The sequence below is a fragment of the Triturus cristatus genome, chromosome 9, assembly GCF_964204655.1.
Source record: "Triturus cristatus chromosome 9, aTriCri1.1, whole genome shotgun sequence".
Taxonomy (NCBI): domain Eukaryota; kingdom Metazoa; phylum Chordata; class Amphibia; order Caudata; family Salamandridae; genus Triturus; species Triturus cristatus.
In genome coordinates, this window is record NC_140592.1 from 377,869,168 (window position 1) to 377,885,877 (window position 16,710).

Genomic DNA, 16,710 nt, shown 5'->3' on the forward strand with positions numbered 1-16,710 from the left:
TCGACCGCTGGACGCAGCCGAAGACGGCGTCGTCGCCGACGACGCCGATGTAGTCGACGGCGGCCTATTCAGGTCCCTCGACGGCGATCGTCGACGCCGCTTCTCCCCAGAGCCCTGGGGAGACGGCGAACAGACGGTGGTCATCCTCCTCGACGTCGCCGTCGACGCCCTCGACGTCGACGGGGAGCGGGAGCGCTTACTGGTCTTCCTGCCCCTGGGGAGCCCCCCAGAGGCCTCAGTATGGGCCAAATCAGCCCCTCCAGACCCACCTGGTGCCTTCAGTCTTCGCTCCTCCAGAGCTTGAAGCCTGCTCTTCATCCTGTCCCTCAGGGTTCTGGCTGAAAACGAGTCGCAGATGGTACAGCTTTCAGGCACGTGGGACTGGGGAAGGCAAGCTATGCACACCTCGTGTGGGTCAGTTTTAGCCTTCTTTCGACCACATTCCGGGCACTTGTCGAACAAGCCAGGCATGTTGACAGTACCAGCTACTAAACACAAGAAAAAGTGACAAAAATTGCCAAAATCTCAATGAAAACCTTGAAACAGGTAGAGCTCAATGCTCCAGGGTCCTGCTAGCAGGAGCCGGAAAAAAGAACTGAAAGTAAATGGGACCTGCTGGGCATTCTGGGATACTGGGGAAAGTTCTGGAAAACTGGAAAGTTTTCTTAAAGGCACAGTATCCTGTTCCAAGCCACATAATGGCAGCCTATGGGGCTTGTCTGTCCACTCCTTCCTCTCTATCATTCCAGAGGCTTTTGCTGGTAGAGGCAGGGTTTTTTCCTATGTGGAGAAAAACTAGACAGGCAGTGCTGTTTGTGGATTTTGGTGGAATTCTAGTTGAAGTACTGGACAGTGTAGCCTGTGGGTATAGGCTGCATTATCTGTCTTTAAATTAAATTCTCTCTTAAAGGTGTATGCAGGTCTGCATGATTTGTCACCTTTTAGAGATTATTTTTTATTGCTCCGGGGTCCGCGCACATGGGCGGGACTATTCACTAGATTATGACTATACACAGAGATCCCCTACTACAGAAATATTTTTTTTTTTTTGTTTACCGAGGCTCCCATTCCGACGACGGGGAATGATACAAAGCATGAGAATCTATGAAAGTTCCAATACTGGGGTAACAGGTGCTTCCTAGCATGCAGGTGTACTTACAATATGTATAGAAACTCCTTTGTAGGTTTAATGCACACACTTGGAAGTATGATTCTTACTGGCATAAAGAAAATATACTATTGGCTTTGAATTACTGTAGACTGAAGACAGTTTAAAAACATAAAAATACCTTTAAAAAGGATAAAGAACAGAAAGAAGAAAAAAAAAAGGTAACATACGTCGCTCAAATAGCAAAAGAGCCAATGGCTGAAGTGGACTACAAGCCATTCAATGTATGTATATTTTATTTACATTTTTTTTAATTAAATGAAGCCTCTACGGCCATCTTTACGCCAGACCTAAAAACAATATCCTCCATTCTCCCAGAGATCAACATGCAACTTCTAGCACTTCCATTCAGAGTTCCCTTTGGGTTTTTACATGAATTTCAATGTTTCTCACAAAACCTGTGGTCATTTTCATCCCCCGACACTTGTAGAATCAAGTCAACACTCGTGCCAAGGAACAGATAACAAATAGCAGGAAGAAACCTTGTTTAAATAGCTTTTATTGACTAGCTGGAGAGATGGTATAAAAAAAGTTGCTCGTTGGAACAAGATGCCTTCTTTTGGAATGATTCGTCACTGCGAGGAAGCCATGATACTGGATACACCTGAAAGAACCAAGAAAAAAAATGTAAACCAGTGTGCATGGTTTGGTCAGACCACCTCCTCACAAGACCAATTGTTGATATTGTGGGTGCACTTCTTTCCTCAGGGACCTGCAAATGTGTCGTACGGTTTATCGAAACTTGATTACTACATTCCGGGGTTGCCAGGAGGGCAGAGAGATGCAATGACATTGTATATAAGGAATATGCTACTTACCAGTATGAATCTGTTCTTGGCATGTAGAGCTGCAGAGTTGTACACTTTGCATAGATCGCCATCTGGTGTTGGGCCCGGATGTTTGCAGTTTATTTTTCCTCTTGGAAAGTCTCTGGAAGTCACGGGATCGGTGACTCGTCCCTTGGATCATACTGCGCATGGGCTTAGGCTCCATCCTCAGATTGTTTTTCGCCAGTAGGGAAAGATGGAGCTTAGTGACTATAGTGAAGAAACCCATGTATGTTGTATCTAAATAAGATATACCGGAACAGATACAGGTAGCCGGGGAGGCGGGTGGGCGTGTACAACTCTGCAGCTCTACATGCCAAGAACAGATGCATACTGGTAAGTAGCATATTCCGTTCGAGGCATATGAGCTGCAGATTGTACACTTTGCATAGATTATATAGCAGTTCCCAACCTTAGCGGCGACCACCAGTATCTGTTGCAGTGGTTTGAAATAATGTTTTTAGTACAGCTTGGCCCACACTAGCTTGTTGCTTGGATTGCACATCTACACAATAGTGTTTAGTGAAAGTGTGCGGTGTTGACCATGTAGCTGCTTTGCAGATATCATGTAGTGGAATATTGCCCAGAAATGCCATGGAAGCCCCTATCTTTCGTGTAGAGTGGGCTTTAGGTGGAACGGATAGCGTTCTCTTGGCTTTGTGGTAGCAAATCTGGATGCATCTTACAATCCACCTAGCTATCCCTGATTTTGGGATGGGGTTGCCTTTGTGTGGTGGAGAGAAGGAGACAAACAGTTGTTTGGTTTTCCTGAAAGGTTGTGTCCTTTGTATATAGTAAAGTAGAGCTCGTTTGACGTCTAGCGTGTGTAGAGCCCTTTCTGCAACGGTTTGAGGTTGCGAGAAAAAAACTGGTAACTCCACAGTTTGGTTTAAGTGAAAAGGGGAAGTGACTTTTGGAAGGAATTTTGGGTTGGTACGGAGAACAACTTTGTTGTGGTGCATTTGAAGAAAAGGTTCTTGTATGGTAAATGCTTGTATTTCACTGACCCTTCTAAGGGAAGTGATAGCTACAAGGAACACTGTTTTCCATGTGAGGAATTGCAGTTCGCATTTATGCAAAGGTTCGAAGGGAGGCCCCATGAGCCTTGTGAGAACAATATTTAGGTTCCATATAGGTGATGGTGGTACCCTGGGGGGAATAATTCTCTTTAGTCCTTCCATGAAGGCTTTAATGGCAGGTACCCTGAAAAGTGAGAGGTGCTGCCTATTTTGTAAGTAAGCAGCTATTGCTGCGAGGTGTAGCCGAATGGATGAATAGGCTAGGTTACACCTTTGTAGGTGGAGTAAGTAGCATATAATATGCTGTATAGACGCGTCTAGGGGATTGATAGTGTTGTTATGGTAGTAACCCACGAACCTTTTACACTTGGCAGCGTAGCAGGCTCTAGTGATAGGGTGTCTGGCCTCTCTGATGACATTCATACAGTCAGGGGGAAGGTTTAGGTACCCGAATTATATGATTTCAGGAGCCAGATCGCAAGGTTGAGTTGAGCTGGGTCAGGGTGTCTGATCTCTCCATGGTTCTGGGTTAGGAGGCATGGTGAGAGGTGTAATTTTTGGTGTGGCACTACTGAGAGTTCCAGCAGCGTGGTGTACCACGGTTGTCTGGCCCATGTTGGAGCTACTAGAATGAGTGTGAGGGAGTGCTGTTGTAGCTTTCGCACCACTAATGGAATTAGTGGGAGAGGTGGAAAGGCATATGCAAATTTGCCAGACCAGTTCATTCATATCGCATTGCCTTTGGACAATGGGTGTGGGTATCTGGCGGCGAAGCTTGGGCATTTTTTGTTTTCGTGGGTGGCGAATAGGTCCATTTGTGGATGCCCCCACATTTGAAAGAACAGGTGAAGAACTTGCGGGTAAAGTTCCCACTCGTGGATCTGTTGCGTCTGTCTGCTGAGCAGATCTGCCATGGTGTTCTAGACTCCTGGGACATGTTGGGCTAGGAGAAAGATTTTGTGTGGAATTGCCCATCTCCATATGCTCTGTGCTAGTTGGGAGAGCTGTGGAGAGTGTGTGCCGCCTTGTTTTTGGATGTAGTAAATGGCGGTCATGTTGTCCGTGCGATAAGGACTGCCTTGCCTAGAATCTGTGTGTGAAAGGATTTTAGGGCTAGAAAGATCGCCAGTAGCTCCAGATGATTGATGTGGAGTAACTTTTGTTGCGGCGTCCATGTACCCTGCACTGTGAGGTGTAGAATATGAGCTCCCCAGCAGGAGAACGATGCGTCTGTTGTCAGGATTATTTGTGGGACCGGGTCCAGGAACAGTCGACCTCTGGAAAGATTTGTGGTGTTCCACCACTGCAGAGAGCGATGGGTGCGACCGTCTACCAACACCAGATCTGTCAGTTGCCCCTGGGCCTGGTTCCATTGGCGCGCTAAGCACTCTTGGGAGTGGACGCATCTGGAGTCTTGCATGAGGTACTATAAAAATGCAAGAGGCCATCATCCCTATCAGTTGCATAAACACTCTTGCTGGGAGGGAGTGTTGAAGTATGAATTTTTGACGCAAAGCTTGAATGTTTGCGATCCTTGCCGGATTGGGGTAGGCAATGGCTTTTGAGGTGTCTATGGTGGCACCGAGGTATTGTTTTATGTGGGATGGCATTAACTGGGACTTTTGGTGGTTGACCGTGAAGCCTAGTTGGTGCAGTAGCTGGATTGTAGTGGCGGTGTGGTGTACACATTGGTTGTAGGACGCGGCTTTTATCAGCCAGTCGTCCAGATACGGGAAGACGTGAATGTGCTGTCTTCTGAGGTGTGCCGCCACTACCGCTAGGCACTTGGTAAATACCCTTGGTGCTGTTGTGACCCCGAATGGGAGCACCTTGAACTGGTAGTGTTGCCCGGCCACTATGAATCTGAGGTACTTTCTGTGGTGCATGGTGTATAGGAATGTGAAAGTACGCGTCTTTCAAGTCCAGTGTGGTGAGAAAGTCGTCCTGGGAGAGGAGTGGAAGTACCTGCTGGAGTGTTACCATGTGAAAATGGTCCGAATATATGTATGTGTTTAGAGGTCGGAGATCTAAGATAGGTCGTAGAGTCTCGTCTCTTTTCAGTATTAGAAAATATAGGGAGTAGACTCCTATATTTTGCGGATTGTGGGGGACCTGTTCTATTGCGTGTTTTTGTAGGAGGGAAATCACCTCCTGCTTTAGTAACGTGGAATGTTCTTGTGACATTGGTCGTTGCCTGGGTGGAATGTTGGGGGGGAAGATGTGAGTTCTAGGCAGTACCCTGAACGAATAATTTGGATCGCCCACTTGTCCGATGTGATGGACTCCCAGACGTGAAGGAAATTTTGTAGTCTGCCCCCGACCGGAGTGGGATGGTCTGGGGGGAGCAGGGGAAAGTCATTGGGTAGGCGGTGTGGCAGAGCGGGCAGTATTTGTTTTGCCTCTGCCTTTATTGTTATTTCCTCTATATCCGCCTCTTTGATAACCTTTTGTGAAGGTGGACTGAGGGGGGGGGATTTGTAGGACGTGGACGCGCTGAGGAGTAGCCTCTGCCCGTGCCACGAAAGGAAGAGCAGCGAAAGGAGCGTCTAGGAGGGTGTGACTGTAGGGCTCCCATAGATTTCGCCGTATCTGTATCTTTCTTCATCTTCTCGAGGGCCTCATCTATCTTTGGCCCGAATAAATGTTCCTGAGCGAACGGGTGGTTTAGTATAGAGGCTTGTACCTCGGAAGCCGGACACTCTTAGCCAAGCGTGTCGACGGAGTAGGACACTGGTGTTAATGGCCCTGGAAGCTGTGTCTGCTGCGTCTAAAGCACAGCATATAGAGGTATTGGTTATGGTTTTACCCTCTTGGATTAGTTCATTGGCCCTATTTTTATATTTTTATGGGAGATGGTACATGATGGTTTCTAGCTCATCATAATGCGCCCTGTCGTATCTGGCCAATAGCGCTTGAGTGTTGGCGATACGCCATATGTTAGCTGCCTGTGACGCAGTGCGTTTTCCTGATGCGTCCAGGAGCTTTGATTCCTTATCAGGTGGTGGTGCTTCGCCTGACGCCTGGGAATTTGACCTCTTTCTTGCGGTGGATACCACTAGGGAATCCAGTGGCGCAGGCCCTTTGATGTAGGTAGGATCTGTAGGGGCAGCCTTATACTTTTTTTCTATGCGTGGGTTTAGGACCCTAGCCCTGACTGGGTCTTTAAAAACCTCTGGCGCATGCTTTATTACCCCTTTGAGCATAGGTAGTATAGCAGTAGACCTATGTGCTGTATCAAAGGTGTCTAGGAGGAAATCTTCCTCTACTGGGTCAGTGTGTAGCTCTACCCCGTGATAATGTGCCGCCCTCTGAAGTAGGTGGTGAAAACCCAGTGAGTCTTCTGGTGGTGCTGGCCGGGATGGATATAGGTCATCTTGCGGGACATCTGGAATGTCTGGATTATTATAATCATCCCAGGGGTCTGGGGATCCTGTAGGGGTGGGGTCTTGTGGCACATCTGCTGGGTCGTAGTATGGGTCCCCTTGATCATCATGGTCTGGAGACAGGGTCGGAGAGCGATGAGGCAGGGGTGGAGAAGGTGGAGGGGGCGGAGGTGAAGAAGGTGGAGGAGGTGGAGGAGGCGGAGAAGGCACTCTGAAAGGGGAGGTAGCACAGTCCTTCCTCTTTGGAGGTGGAGCTGGTCTGTCCAAATGTCTCTTTTTTGAAGACAGTACCAAATGTCCAGTTTTTGTATCCTTGGTAAGTGTCTTTTGTAAAGGATCCGGTGTAAAAAGTTCTTGAGACACTGGTTCTTTGGTCGGCGCCGACGTTTTCGGGACCGACGGCTTCTTAGGCCAGTATGGGCCGTGCTTTTTGGGAACCTCCGATTTTTTGGTCGGTGCCGATACCGGCCTCGGTGCGGGAGTATCGGTGCCGGGGGCATTATGAAGTTTGGTCGGCACCGAGAGGCTGGGTTTCGACACCGAGGGCTTTGTTGTGGAGCTCGGTGTCGAGGTAGAGGCTGATCTTTTCTTCGGTGCCGAAGGGTGTTTTTCGGCACCGGTGGCAGGCTGGCTCGAGCCCGAGCCGCCGGAAGGCTTACTTGGCTTAGTTACCGGGCCCGAAGGTGGGGTGTTCGAAGCAGTGTCTTTGGTCTTGCCTAGGCCCGAAGGCGTGACCGAAGCCTTTTTGGGTGTCGGCGCGGGTGTGCGAGGGGGTATTTTACTCACGACCCTCTGCGCCGGGGTGATGTCCTCCACATCCGAGTCGTCGGCTTCGGAAGCACTGACGAGGTCCTCTTCGGTGTGCTGGTGTCCCAGAGGTTCGACGTCGTCCCCGAAGATGTCAACTGGAACGGAGGTCGAGGAGTGCGCCATTTTCCGTCTGGCCCTTCGATCTCGAATAGTCTTTTTTGATCTATAAGACTTGCAGGCGGGACAGTCTCGAGCCTCGTGTTCAGGGGAGAGGCAGAGGTTGCACACGTCATGAAGATCGGTGTGGGGGAATTTGGACCCACATCGAGGGCACTTCTTGAATGGAGTTCTTTCAATCAGCCGGGACCGGAGCCTGGAGAGGCCCGAAGGCCACCGTCGATGATTGGAATCGAAAGTGCGTCGAAGAAGAAGGTGATTGAGGAGATTAGTATCTAAACAATGCCGCGGAGAGCGAGGATTTGCTTCGATCGTCGAACTGGAATGTTCGGAGCCGGAGCACGAAGTATTACATCAGAGCCCGATGGCGGAAAAAAACAATCTGAGGATGGAGCCGAAGCCCATACGCAGTATGATCCAAGGGAGGAGTCACCGATCCCGTAATTTCCAGAGACTTTCCAAGAGGAAAAACAAACTGCAAACATCCGGGCCCAACACCAGATGGCGATCTATGCAAAGTGAACAATCTGCAGCTCATATGCCTCGAACACTACGTAATACCCTGCTTTGATGTCTGCTCTGCGAGGTGTATCGTTACCGACCTAATTCTTTATTCATGTACTCTGCCGAAACAAATATGTTTGTGTATATTATTGTTGTGCCCCCCAAAAAATGGTAACAGTGTGTACAAAGTTTAGGCATTGCAAAAAGGGCACCGATATAATAAGTATATTTTTACAAGTAGAAACTAGAACATGGCATGAAACGTCCCAAAGGTTAACACCACTTCAAACTAATTTAATCAATTACAAGTTTCGCTTTTATCTTGGTGCGAATTCCTAACCGATTAGGTCTATTGAGGGATTTATAGGTGTTAGCAATTAGAGGTGTCGAGGCTTAGCCATTCCACCTGGATTGCCCCTTTAGGGACCTGGCCAAGATTGATTTGCATATGGTTGGTCCCTGTCTGGAATGGCAATGACAAACTAAAAAAGCTTTTGGATGCCTTGAGTAATTAAGACTGAATAATTGATTGAAGCATTCCTATAGTCCATCACACTTTTGCCATCCATGATAACTATCATTCTACAGGCCTAACTGATAGGGGAAACATCCTTAACCACGAAGGCTTTTCTACGCGTAATGTTTACAACGGTACACTTACCACGTAAACGTCTTTACCACGAGTATGCCTTCCACGACCGTCTTTACCACGCAAGCTGGAGTGGAACGTCTTCATCTTCGTCCGGTTCAGTCCTTTAATGTCGGCGAAGACGTGTGTTAAAGGGTAACATTAGAAAAAGGGGGCTTGGGGGGCATCCCCCAAAAATAAAAAAATATGTGTGTGAAAAAAAGGGGGCTTGGGGGGTCCCCCCCCCACCCAAAAAAGAACCTGTTGAAACGTCGGGAAGTGGTAACAATCGGCATCGTTTTAGAGGAAACAATGACGCTTCCTCTTTACGATGTAAGACGTCAACAAGGAAGATCGAGGAAAGGACGTGAAGAGGTAAGGGGAATAAAAGTTTCAAAAAAAAATTTATATATATATATATATATATATATATATATATATATATATATAGATTGAGGGCAATGGGCAGGGGTAATTATAATAAGGATTGGGGGGTCACGTAAGGGTACAGGGGAGGGGTATAACCTTTACCAAGAGTATGCCATTACCATGCAAGTATGCGTGGTAAAGGAATATTCGTGGTAAAGGTTGTCCGTGGAAATAGCATTCCGTTGTAATGCATGAGTGGTAAAGGCATGCGTTGCAACGGAATGCGTTGTAACGACATACAACCAACTGATAGGTGGTTATGAGAAAGAAGCAATGTAGAAATTAGAAAACAGAATTACACCAACCGCTTTTGGCTATGGACTGCATGAAGTGGCCGGAATTTAGCGCTGCCAGTACAGCCACCATGTATGCGGAGATGAGTTGAGGGGGGTTGGGCGACAGGGGAGAGTGCAGAGAGGATTCCTGATTCAATGGAAGAAATCTTCAGATCAAAGGTCTTCCTAATCAGCAGTGAACAGAGCTCGCTGGCCCAGTTGTGAAGGTTGAATACCAGATCTCCCACATGGCCTGCCTCCTGCCTATGAGATCCTGAAATCAAACTCCTACTGAGATCAAACAATAAGCTGTGTCCACTGGCCTCCCATGGCAGCTCCTACTTAACAGGTGTGGTGGGGCAGGAGGGTGAAAAATAAAATACAACAGTAACTCACCTGCAGGCCGATCGCCGCCTCTCGGTCGACTCAAAAAGCAGGAGGCACACAGGCCCTCAGACTCCCCTTTGTCTGAGCACTGTGGTTCGGCGCTCAGACAGGGACTGGGAGCCTGTGCGTGATCTCCACCCAGGCTGTGCAATACAGTTGGTTGGAGAGCATGCTAACTGTGCATGACTGTTTGGCCGGCCAAACCGCCATGCGGACTTAAGCGAGTGCTCACCACTCCTCCTCCTGCTCCTGTGACGGCCCAGCCTTGCCCCACCCCTAAAATGTAAACCGGCTGAGCCAGGACAGAAAAAAAATGATAACATTGCATTATTATCATTTTATTTTTAGTTTTTGAACTGCTCACAGAGCAGTGGGACGCCGCTCCTCCGCCTTAGCGGAGGAGCCCCTGCTGGTGGCTTCTATATTAATCTTGTGGCTTTAAATTTGAGGATAATCTTCTGACCACCATGTCAATCGGAGCAGGGTTATAAAAAATTGAGCCTATAAATTAGTTTCCGATAAAAATTCACTTTAAAAAAAAAAAAAAATGAAATGTTTAGTCAACTTGAAGATACGGCAGAGCTCTTTCCACAGGATTTTTAAACCAACGCTAAAATAATTAATGTTTGAGACTGAAAAGCATGGCACTGCCAACATTGAACAGTATTATTATATGCCATGAAAGATGTGCCATTCACATGACACCGTTCAGGAAACAGCATGACACAGGAACAAAAAGTAGATTTATAGAGATATAATTATGTAGCTGAAAAAATAAAAGGCACATTTGTGCATATATGAAATAGCACGGCCTGGAGTACGAGTGAAAGGTGCATCGGGCTATAAAAAGAAGCATTTTGGGGAGCTATGATTGAACAGCTGGTTTAAACAGAATTACGTGAACCTGGAGCCTGAGTATACATCAGATCAGTAACGTCAGCGGCAGCAGGATAACAAATAACCAATAGCCTTCGGCAACGCAAACATCAGCCACACGGTGGCGCACAACATCCAGCACGGGTTATTTTAGCTCCCTAGTGATTCATTCTTTGGGGAATGACGCTTACTGGCTAATTTACATGTTCCCTTTCCGGGCATGTTCCTCTGTGCGAAGGAGGGGATGCTTCACAGCTCATTATCGTGGTATTGCCGGAACACCTTGACATAGCGCTATAGCCAGTACAACATGGCACCAACAGAATGAGGCTTCCCCTGTTCGTTGATTATAAATAGAACTTGTTTCATGCCGTTTTTCGTAGCCGTCGAAGATTAAGGTGAGAATTGATGGGGAAGTGGCGGAGTTCTGCTGCCTCGCAGTCGCCCTACTCACAGGCAGCGTGTGGAGGCAGTCAGATTTCGGCAGTCTGTCACTCTGCGGCGCTCTGTTGCCAAAGCACTTCAGGCGCAGAAACACACGGGGAAGGAGGGGGGCGGGGGTCACTGACCAAAGGAGAGTTAGTACAGAAAGACCAGACCGACAGGGAGGAGGTAGGGAAGGGGAAACGTGTCACGCAACAGGCAGGGGAAGGGGAAACGTGTCACGCAACAGGCAGAGAAGCAGCAAATTGATGAAAAGCTGATGAAAAACGAAATGGGTTTCGAAGGCAAACAGGTACACAGATGGTAAGAACTTCATGTGGGGTCATCAGAGGAGAAAGTAAGGAGAGTTCATGTTTCTCCAGGACCAGCAAAAACGCTTTAGAATGTGGCTTGAAGACAATACGATGACACATCGAGGCACCTACAGGAAATAAACTATAAAACTACAACTAGGATGCGACGTACACCAAACGTAAAACGACTGACACTACTATAGTACATATTTCGTCAAGCACACCGTTTCAAGAGCGTGTGCTTGTACTAAGACACTCACTGTCAAAATCGATCTTCTCCACAATGTTCTTGGGCTTGATGTTCTCCTCCTGGTTGCAAACAAAGATCTTGCCTGGCTCGCCTTCCGTCCAGCCATACTTGGTCATCCACCCTCGTAGCTGGGGCTCTGCAGGCATACATCATGAAGTGAGTAGGTTACTAGCAGACAAACAATGCACATATGAAACATTCTTTCCGCTACCATCCCTGGTCGTAAATCCTGGAGAACTTCGGGCGGTGAGGGCAATCGCTCACCCAATTAGAAGCCCTAAAAAATAAACGCTGTAATAAAAGAACTAAAATCTGATTAACTATTTAGTAATGTCATTAAAGTAGATATATAAACATTTAGTACTAAATCCCCTAAACTAGGATCTCTTCTAGAATACTCGACAAAGAGCACTGACCTACTGAAATACAAAAGAAGCAAAGGGGAGGATCATAATATTTTACATGAGGTGGCTCAATGTGCCTACTCATGTATTTGTCCAAGTCTCGATCACAGCAAGTTTTCTAAGCATTTCATCATTCCGAGGTGAATCTCATTAGTACAACTGAGATCCAGAACACCCATTAGAACATTGAGAGCTACATTGAAGACAATGGAGTATCTCCGGGCTTATAATTGTTGGTATAAGAATAGAGCTCCAACATTCCAATGTTTGTCTTCATGTTTCTCTCTTTGAAATTTAGAACTTCCTACCCTTAGTGGGTGGGATGCTCCAATAGCCTTATGGCCCTCCTTCCTCTGGCTATACCAGTTATTAAAGGCCCTCTCCCTCATTAAAGGCCTGAGCCGTGGGCCTATAACTCCGGTTCTGGGTCTTTAACAACCAATACAGCCCTCAGCAGAGGACTCTAAAGAGATATTATTAAAGTTCATGATTAGGGCTCCAGGTTTAATGGTATTTTTCTTTGTCATTTCCATCTAATTGTCCACACTTAATTTTCTGGTCATCCCATTATTAACTGGGCATATTTATTGTGTTCTCAGGGAAAAAACTTAAGTAGTGATTTATAAATGTCCACATTTATTAAACCGATAAACATACACTCACAAAGGCATACCCGGGTTTTTCTAGTGGTTCAAGCAGCCTGGTTTTATATCAATGTGGTGCACACATTTGCAAATCTGCAGCTATTTCATTTTCACTAGTATTTTTTTTATAACCAAAAAAAGCAATCACTAAACCTGCTCTCTCACTCTCAGTCTCTCTCTCTCTCAGTCTCTCTCTCTCTCACTCTCAGTCAGTCTCTCTCACTCTCACTCTCAGTCAGTCTCTCTCACTCTGTCAGTCTCTCTCACTCTCACTCTCTGTCAGTCTCTCTCACTCTCAGTCTCTCTCACTCTCACTCAGTCTCTCTCACTCTCTCAGTCTCTCTCTCTCTCAGTCAGTCTCTCTCTCTCTCAGTCAGTCTCTCTCTCTCAGTCAGTCTCTCTCTCTCAGTCAGTCTCTCTCAGTCAGTCAGTCTCAGTCTCTCTCTCTCTCTGTCAGTCTCAGTCTCTCTCTCTCTCAGTCAGTCAGTCTCAGTCAGTCAGTCTCAGTCTCTCTCTCTCTCTCAGTCAGTCAGTCTCAGTCAGTCAGTCTCAGTCTCTCTCTCTCTCTGTCAGTCTCAGTCAGTCTCAGTCTCTCTCTCAGTCTCTCTCAGTCTCTCTCAGTCTCTCTCAGTCTCTCTCAGTCTCAGTCTCTCTCTCTCTCTCTGTCTCTCTCAGTCTCTCTCAGTCTCAGTCTCTCTCTCTCTCAGTCTCTCTCAGTCTCTGTCAGTCTCTCTCAGTCAGTCAGTCTCAGTCTCTCTCTCTCTCTCAGTCAGTCAGTCAGTCTCAGTCAGTCAGTCTCAGTCTCTCTCTCTCTCTCTCAGTCAGTCTCAGTCTCTCTCTCTCTCTCTCAGTCAGTCAGTCTCAGTCTCTCTCAGTCAGTCAGTCTCAGTCTCTCTCAGTCTCAGTCTCTCTCTCTCTCTCAGTCAGTCAGTCTCAGTCTCTCTCAGTCAGTCAGTCTCAGTCTCTCTCAGTCTCAGTCTCTCTCTCAGTCAGTCAGTCTCAGTCAGTCAGTCTCAGTCTCTCTCTCTCTCTGTCAGTCTCAGTCAGTCTCAGTCTCTCTCTCTCTCAGTCTCTCTCAGTCTCTCTCAGTCTCAGTCTCTCTCTGTCTCTCTCAGTCTCTCTCAGTCTCAGTCTCTCTCTCTCTCAGTCTCTCTCAGTCTCTGTCAGTCTCTCTCAGTCAGTCAGTCTCAGTCTCTCTCTCTCTCTCAGTCAGTCAGTCAGTCTCAGTCAGTCAGTCTCAGTCTCTCTCTCTCTCAGTCAGTCTCAGTCTCTCTCTCTCTCTCTCTCTCAGTCAGTCAGTCTCAGTCTCTCTCAGTCAGTCTCAGTCTCTCTCAGTCTCAGTCTCTCTCTCTCTCTCAGTCAGTCAGTCTCAGTCTCTCTCAGTCAGTCAGTCTCAGTCTCTCTCAGTCTCTCTCTCAGTCAGTCAGTCAGTCTCAGTCAGTCAGTCTCAGTCAGTCTCAGTCTCTCTCTCTCAGTCAGTCAGTCTCAGTCAGTCAGTCTCAGTCTCTCTCTCTCAGTCAGTCAGTCTCAGTCAGTCAGTCTCAGTCTCTCTCTCTCTCTGTCAGTCTCAGTCTCTCTCTCTCAGTCTGTCTCTCTCTCTGTCTCTCTCTCTCTCAGTCAGTCAGTCTCAGTCTCTCTCTCTCTCTCAGTCAGTCAGTCTCAGTCAGTCAGTCTCAGTCTCTCTCTCTCTCTCAGTCAGTCAGTCTCAGTCTCTCTCTCTCAGTCAGTCTCAGTCAGTCTCAGTCTCTCTCTCTCTCTCAGTCAGTCAGTCTCAGTCAGTCTCAGTCAGTCTCAGTCTCAGTCAGTCTCAGTCTCAGTCAGTCTCTCTCTCTCAGTCAGTCAGTCTCAGTCAGTCTCAGTCTCAGTCAGTCTCAGTCTCTCTCTCTCTCTCAGTCAGTCAGTCTCAGTCAGTCTCAGTCTCTCTCTCTCTCTGTCAGTCAGTCTCAGTCTCAGTCAGTCTCAGTCTCAGTCAGTCTCAGTCTCAGTCAGTCTCAGTCTCAGTCAGTCTCAGTCTCAGTCAGTCTCAGTCTCTCTCTCTCTCAGTCAGTCAGTCTCAGTCTCAGTCAGTCTCAGTCTCAGTCAGTCTCAGTCTCAGTCAGTCTCAGTCTCTCTCTCTCTCAGTCAGTCAGTCTCAGTCAGTCAGTCTCAGTCAGTCAGTCTCAGTCAGTCAGTCAGTCAGTCAGTCTCAGTCAGTCAGTCTCAGTCTCTCTCTCTCAGTCAGTCAGTCTCAGTCAGTCAGTCTCAGTCTCTCTCTCTCTCTCAGTCAGTCAGTCTCAGTCAGTCAGTCTCAGTCAGTCAGTCTCAGTCAGTCAGTCTCAGTCAGTCAGTCTCAGTCTCTCTCTCTCAGTCAGTCTCAGTCAGTCAGTCTCAGTCAGTCAGTCTCTGTCAGTCAGTCTCTGTCAGTCAGTCTCAGTCAGTCAGTCTCAGTCAGTCAGTCTCAGTCAGTCAGTCTCAGTCAGTCAGTCTCAGTCAGTCAGTCTCAGTCAGTCAGTCTCAGTCAGTCAGTCTCAGTCAGTCAGTCTCAGTCAGTCAGTCTCAGTCAGTCAGTCTCAGTCTCTCTCTCTCTCAGTCAGTCAGTCTCAGTCAGTCAGTCTCAGTCTCTCTCTCTCTCTCAGTCAGTCAGTCTCAGTCAGTCAGTCTCAGTCTCTCTCTCTCTCTGTCAGTCTCAGTCAGTCTCAGTCAGTCTCAGTCTCTCTCTCAGTCTCTCTCAGTCTCTCTCAGTCTCTCTCAGTCTCTCTCAGTCTCAGTCTCTCTCTCTCTCTCTGTCTCTCTCAGTCTCTCTCAGTCTCAGTCTCTCTCTCTCTCAGTCTCTCTCAGTCTCTGTCAGTCTCTCTCAGTCAGTCAGTCTCTCTCAGTCAGTCAGTCTCAGTCTCTCTCTCTCAGTCAGTCAGTCAGTCTCAGTCAGTCAGTCTCAGTCTCTCTCTCTCTCTCTCAGTCAGTCTCAGTCTCTCTCTCTCTCTCTCAGTCAGTCAGTCTCAGTCTCTCTCAGTCAGTCAGTCTCAGTCTCTCTCAGTCTCAGTCTCTCTCTCTCTCTCAGTCAGTCAGTCTCAGTCTCTCTCAGTCAGTCAGTCTCAGTCTCTCTCAGTCTCAGTCTCTCTCTCAGTCAGTCAGTCTCAGTCAGTCTCAGTCTCTCTCTCTCTCTGTCAGTCTCAGTCAGTCTCAGTCTCTCTCTCTCTCAGTCTCTCTCAGTCTCTCTCAGTCTCAGTCTCTCTCTGTCTCTCTCAGTCTCTCTCAGTCTCAGTCTCTCTCTCTCTCAGTCTCTCTCAGTCTCTGTCAGTCTCTCTCAGTCAGTCAGTCTCAGTCTCTCTCTCTCTCTCAGTCAGTCAGTCAGTCTCAGTCAGTCAGTCTCAGTCTCTCTCTCTCTCAGTCAGTCTCAGTCTCTCTCTCTCTCTCTCTCAGTCAGTCAGTCTCAGTCTCTCTCAGTCAGTCTCAGTCTCTCTCAGTCTCAGTCTCTCTCTCTCTCTCAGTCAGTCAGTCTCAGTCTCTCTCAGTCAGTCTCAGTCTCTCTCAGTCTCTCTCTCAGTCAGTCAGTCAGTCTCAGTCAGTCAGTCTCAGTCAGTCAGTCTCAGTCAGTCTCAGTCTCTCTCTCTCAGTCAGTCAGTCTCAGTCAGTCAGTCTCAGTCTCTCTCTCTCAGTCAGTCAGTCTCAGTCAGTCAGTCTCAGTCTCTCTCTCTCTCTGTCAGTCTCAGTCTCTCTCTCTCTCTCAGTCAGTCAGTCTCAGTCAGTCAGTCTCAGTCTCTCTCTCTCTCTCAGTCAGTCAGTCTCAGTCAGTCAGTCTCAGTCTCTCTCTCTCTCTCAGTCAGTCAGTCTCAGTCTCTCTCTCTCAGTCAGTCTCAGTCAGTCTCAGTCTCTCTCTCTCTCTCAGTCAGTCAGTCTCAGTCAGTCTCAGTCAGTCTCAGTCTCAGTCAGTCTCAGTCTCAGTCAGTCTCTCTCTCTCAGTCAGTCAGTCTCAGTCTCAGTCAGTCTCAGTCTCTCTCTCTCTCTCAGTCAGTCAGTCTCAGTCTCTCTCAGTCTCAGTCTCTCTCTCTCTCAGTCTCTCTCAGTCTCTCTCAGTCTCAGTCTCTCTCTCTCTGTCTCTCTCAGTCTCTCTCAGTCTCAGTCTCTCTCTCTCTCAGTCTCTCTCAGTCTCTGTCAGTCTCTCTCAGTCAGTCAGTCTCAGTCTCTCTCTCTCTCTCAGTCAGTCAGTCTCAGTCAGTCTCAGTCTCTCTCTCTCTCTCAGTCAGTCAGTCTCAGTCAGTCTCAGTCTCTCTCT

At 47.7% G+C, this 16,710-nt stretch overlaps 1 protein-coding gene across 1 annotated transcript in view; it reads right to left on the bottom strand.

The window, feature by feature from the left end:
• Positions 1 to 1,649: 1,649 nt before the first annotated feature.
• EIF3K (eukaryotic translation initiation factor 3 subunit K) overlaps positions 1,650 to 16,710 on the bottom strand; it is a 100,098-nt gene continuing 85,037 nt past the window's right edge. Inside the window, exons 7-8 of the mRNA XM_085625218.1 lie at positions 11,421 to 11,546; positions 1,650 to 1,772 (exon numbers count right to left, since the gene is read on the bottom strand). Coding sequence (XP_085481344.1) covers positions 1,741 to 1,772; positions 11,421 to 11,546 — 158 coding nt within the window. The 3' untranslated portion in view covers positions 1,650 to 1,740. The remainder of the gene's footprint in view (positions 1,773 to 11,420; positions 11,547 to 16,710) is intronic.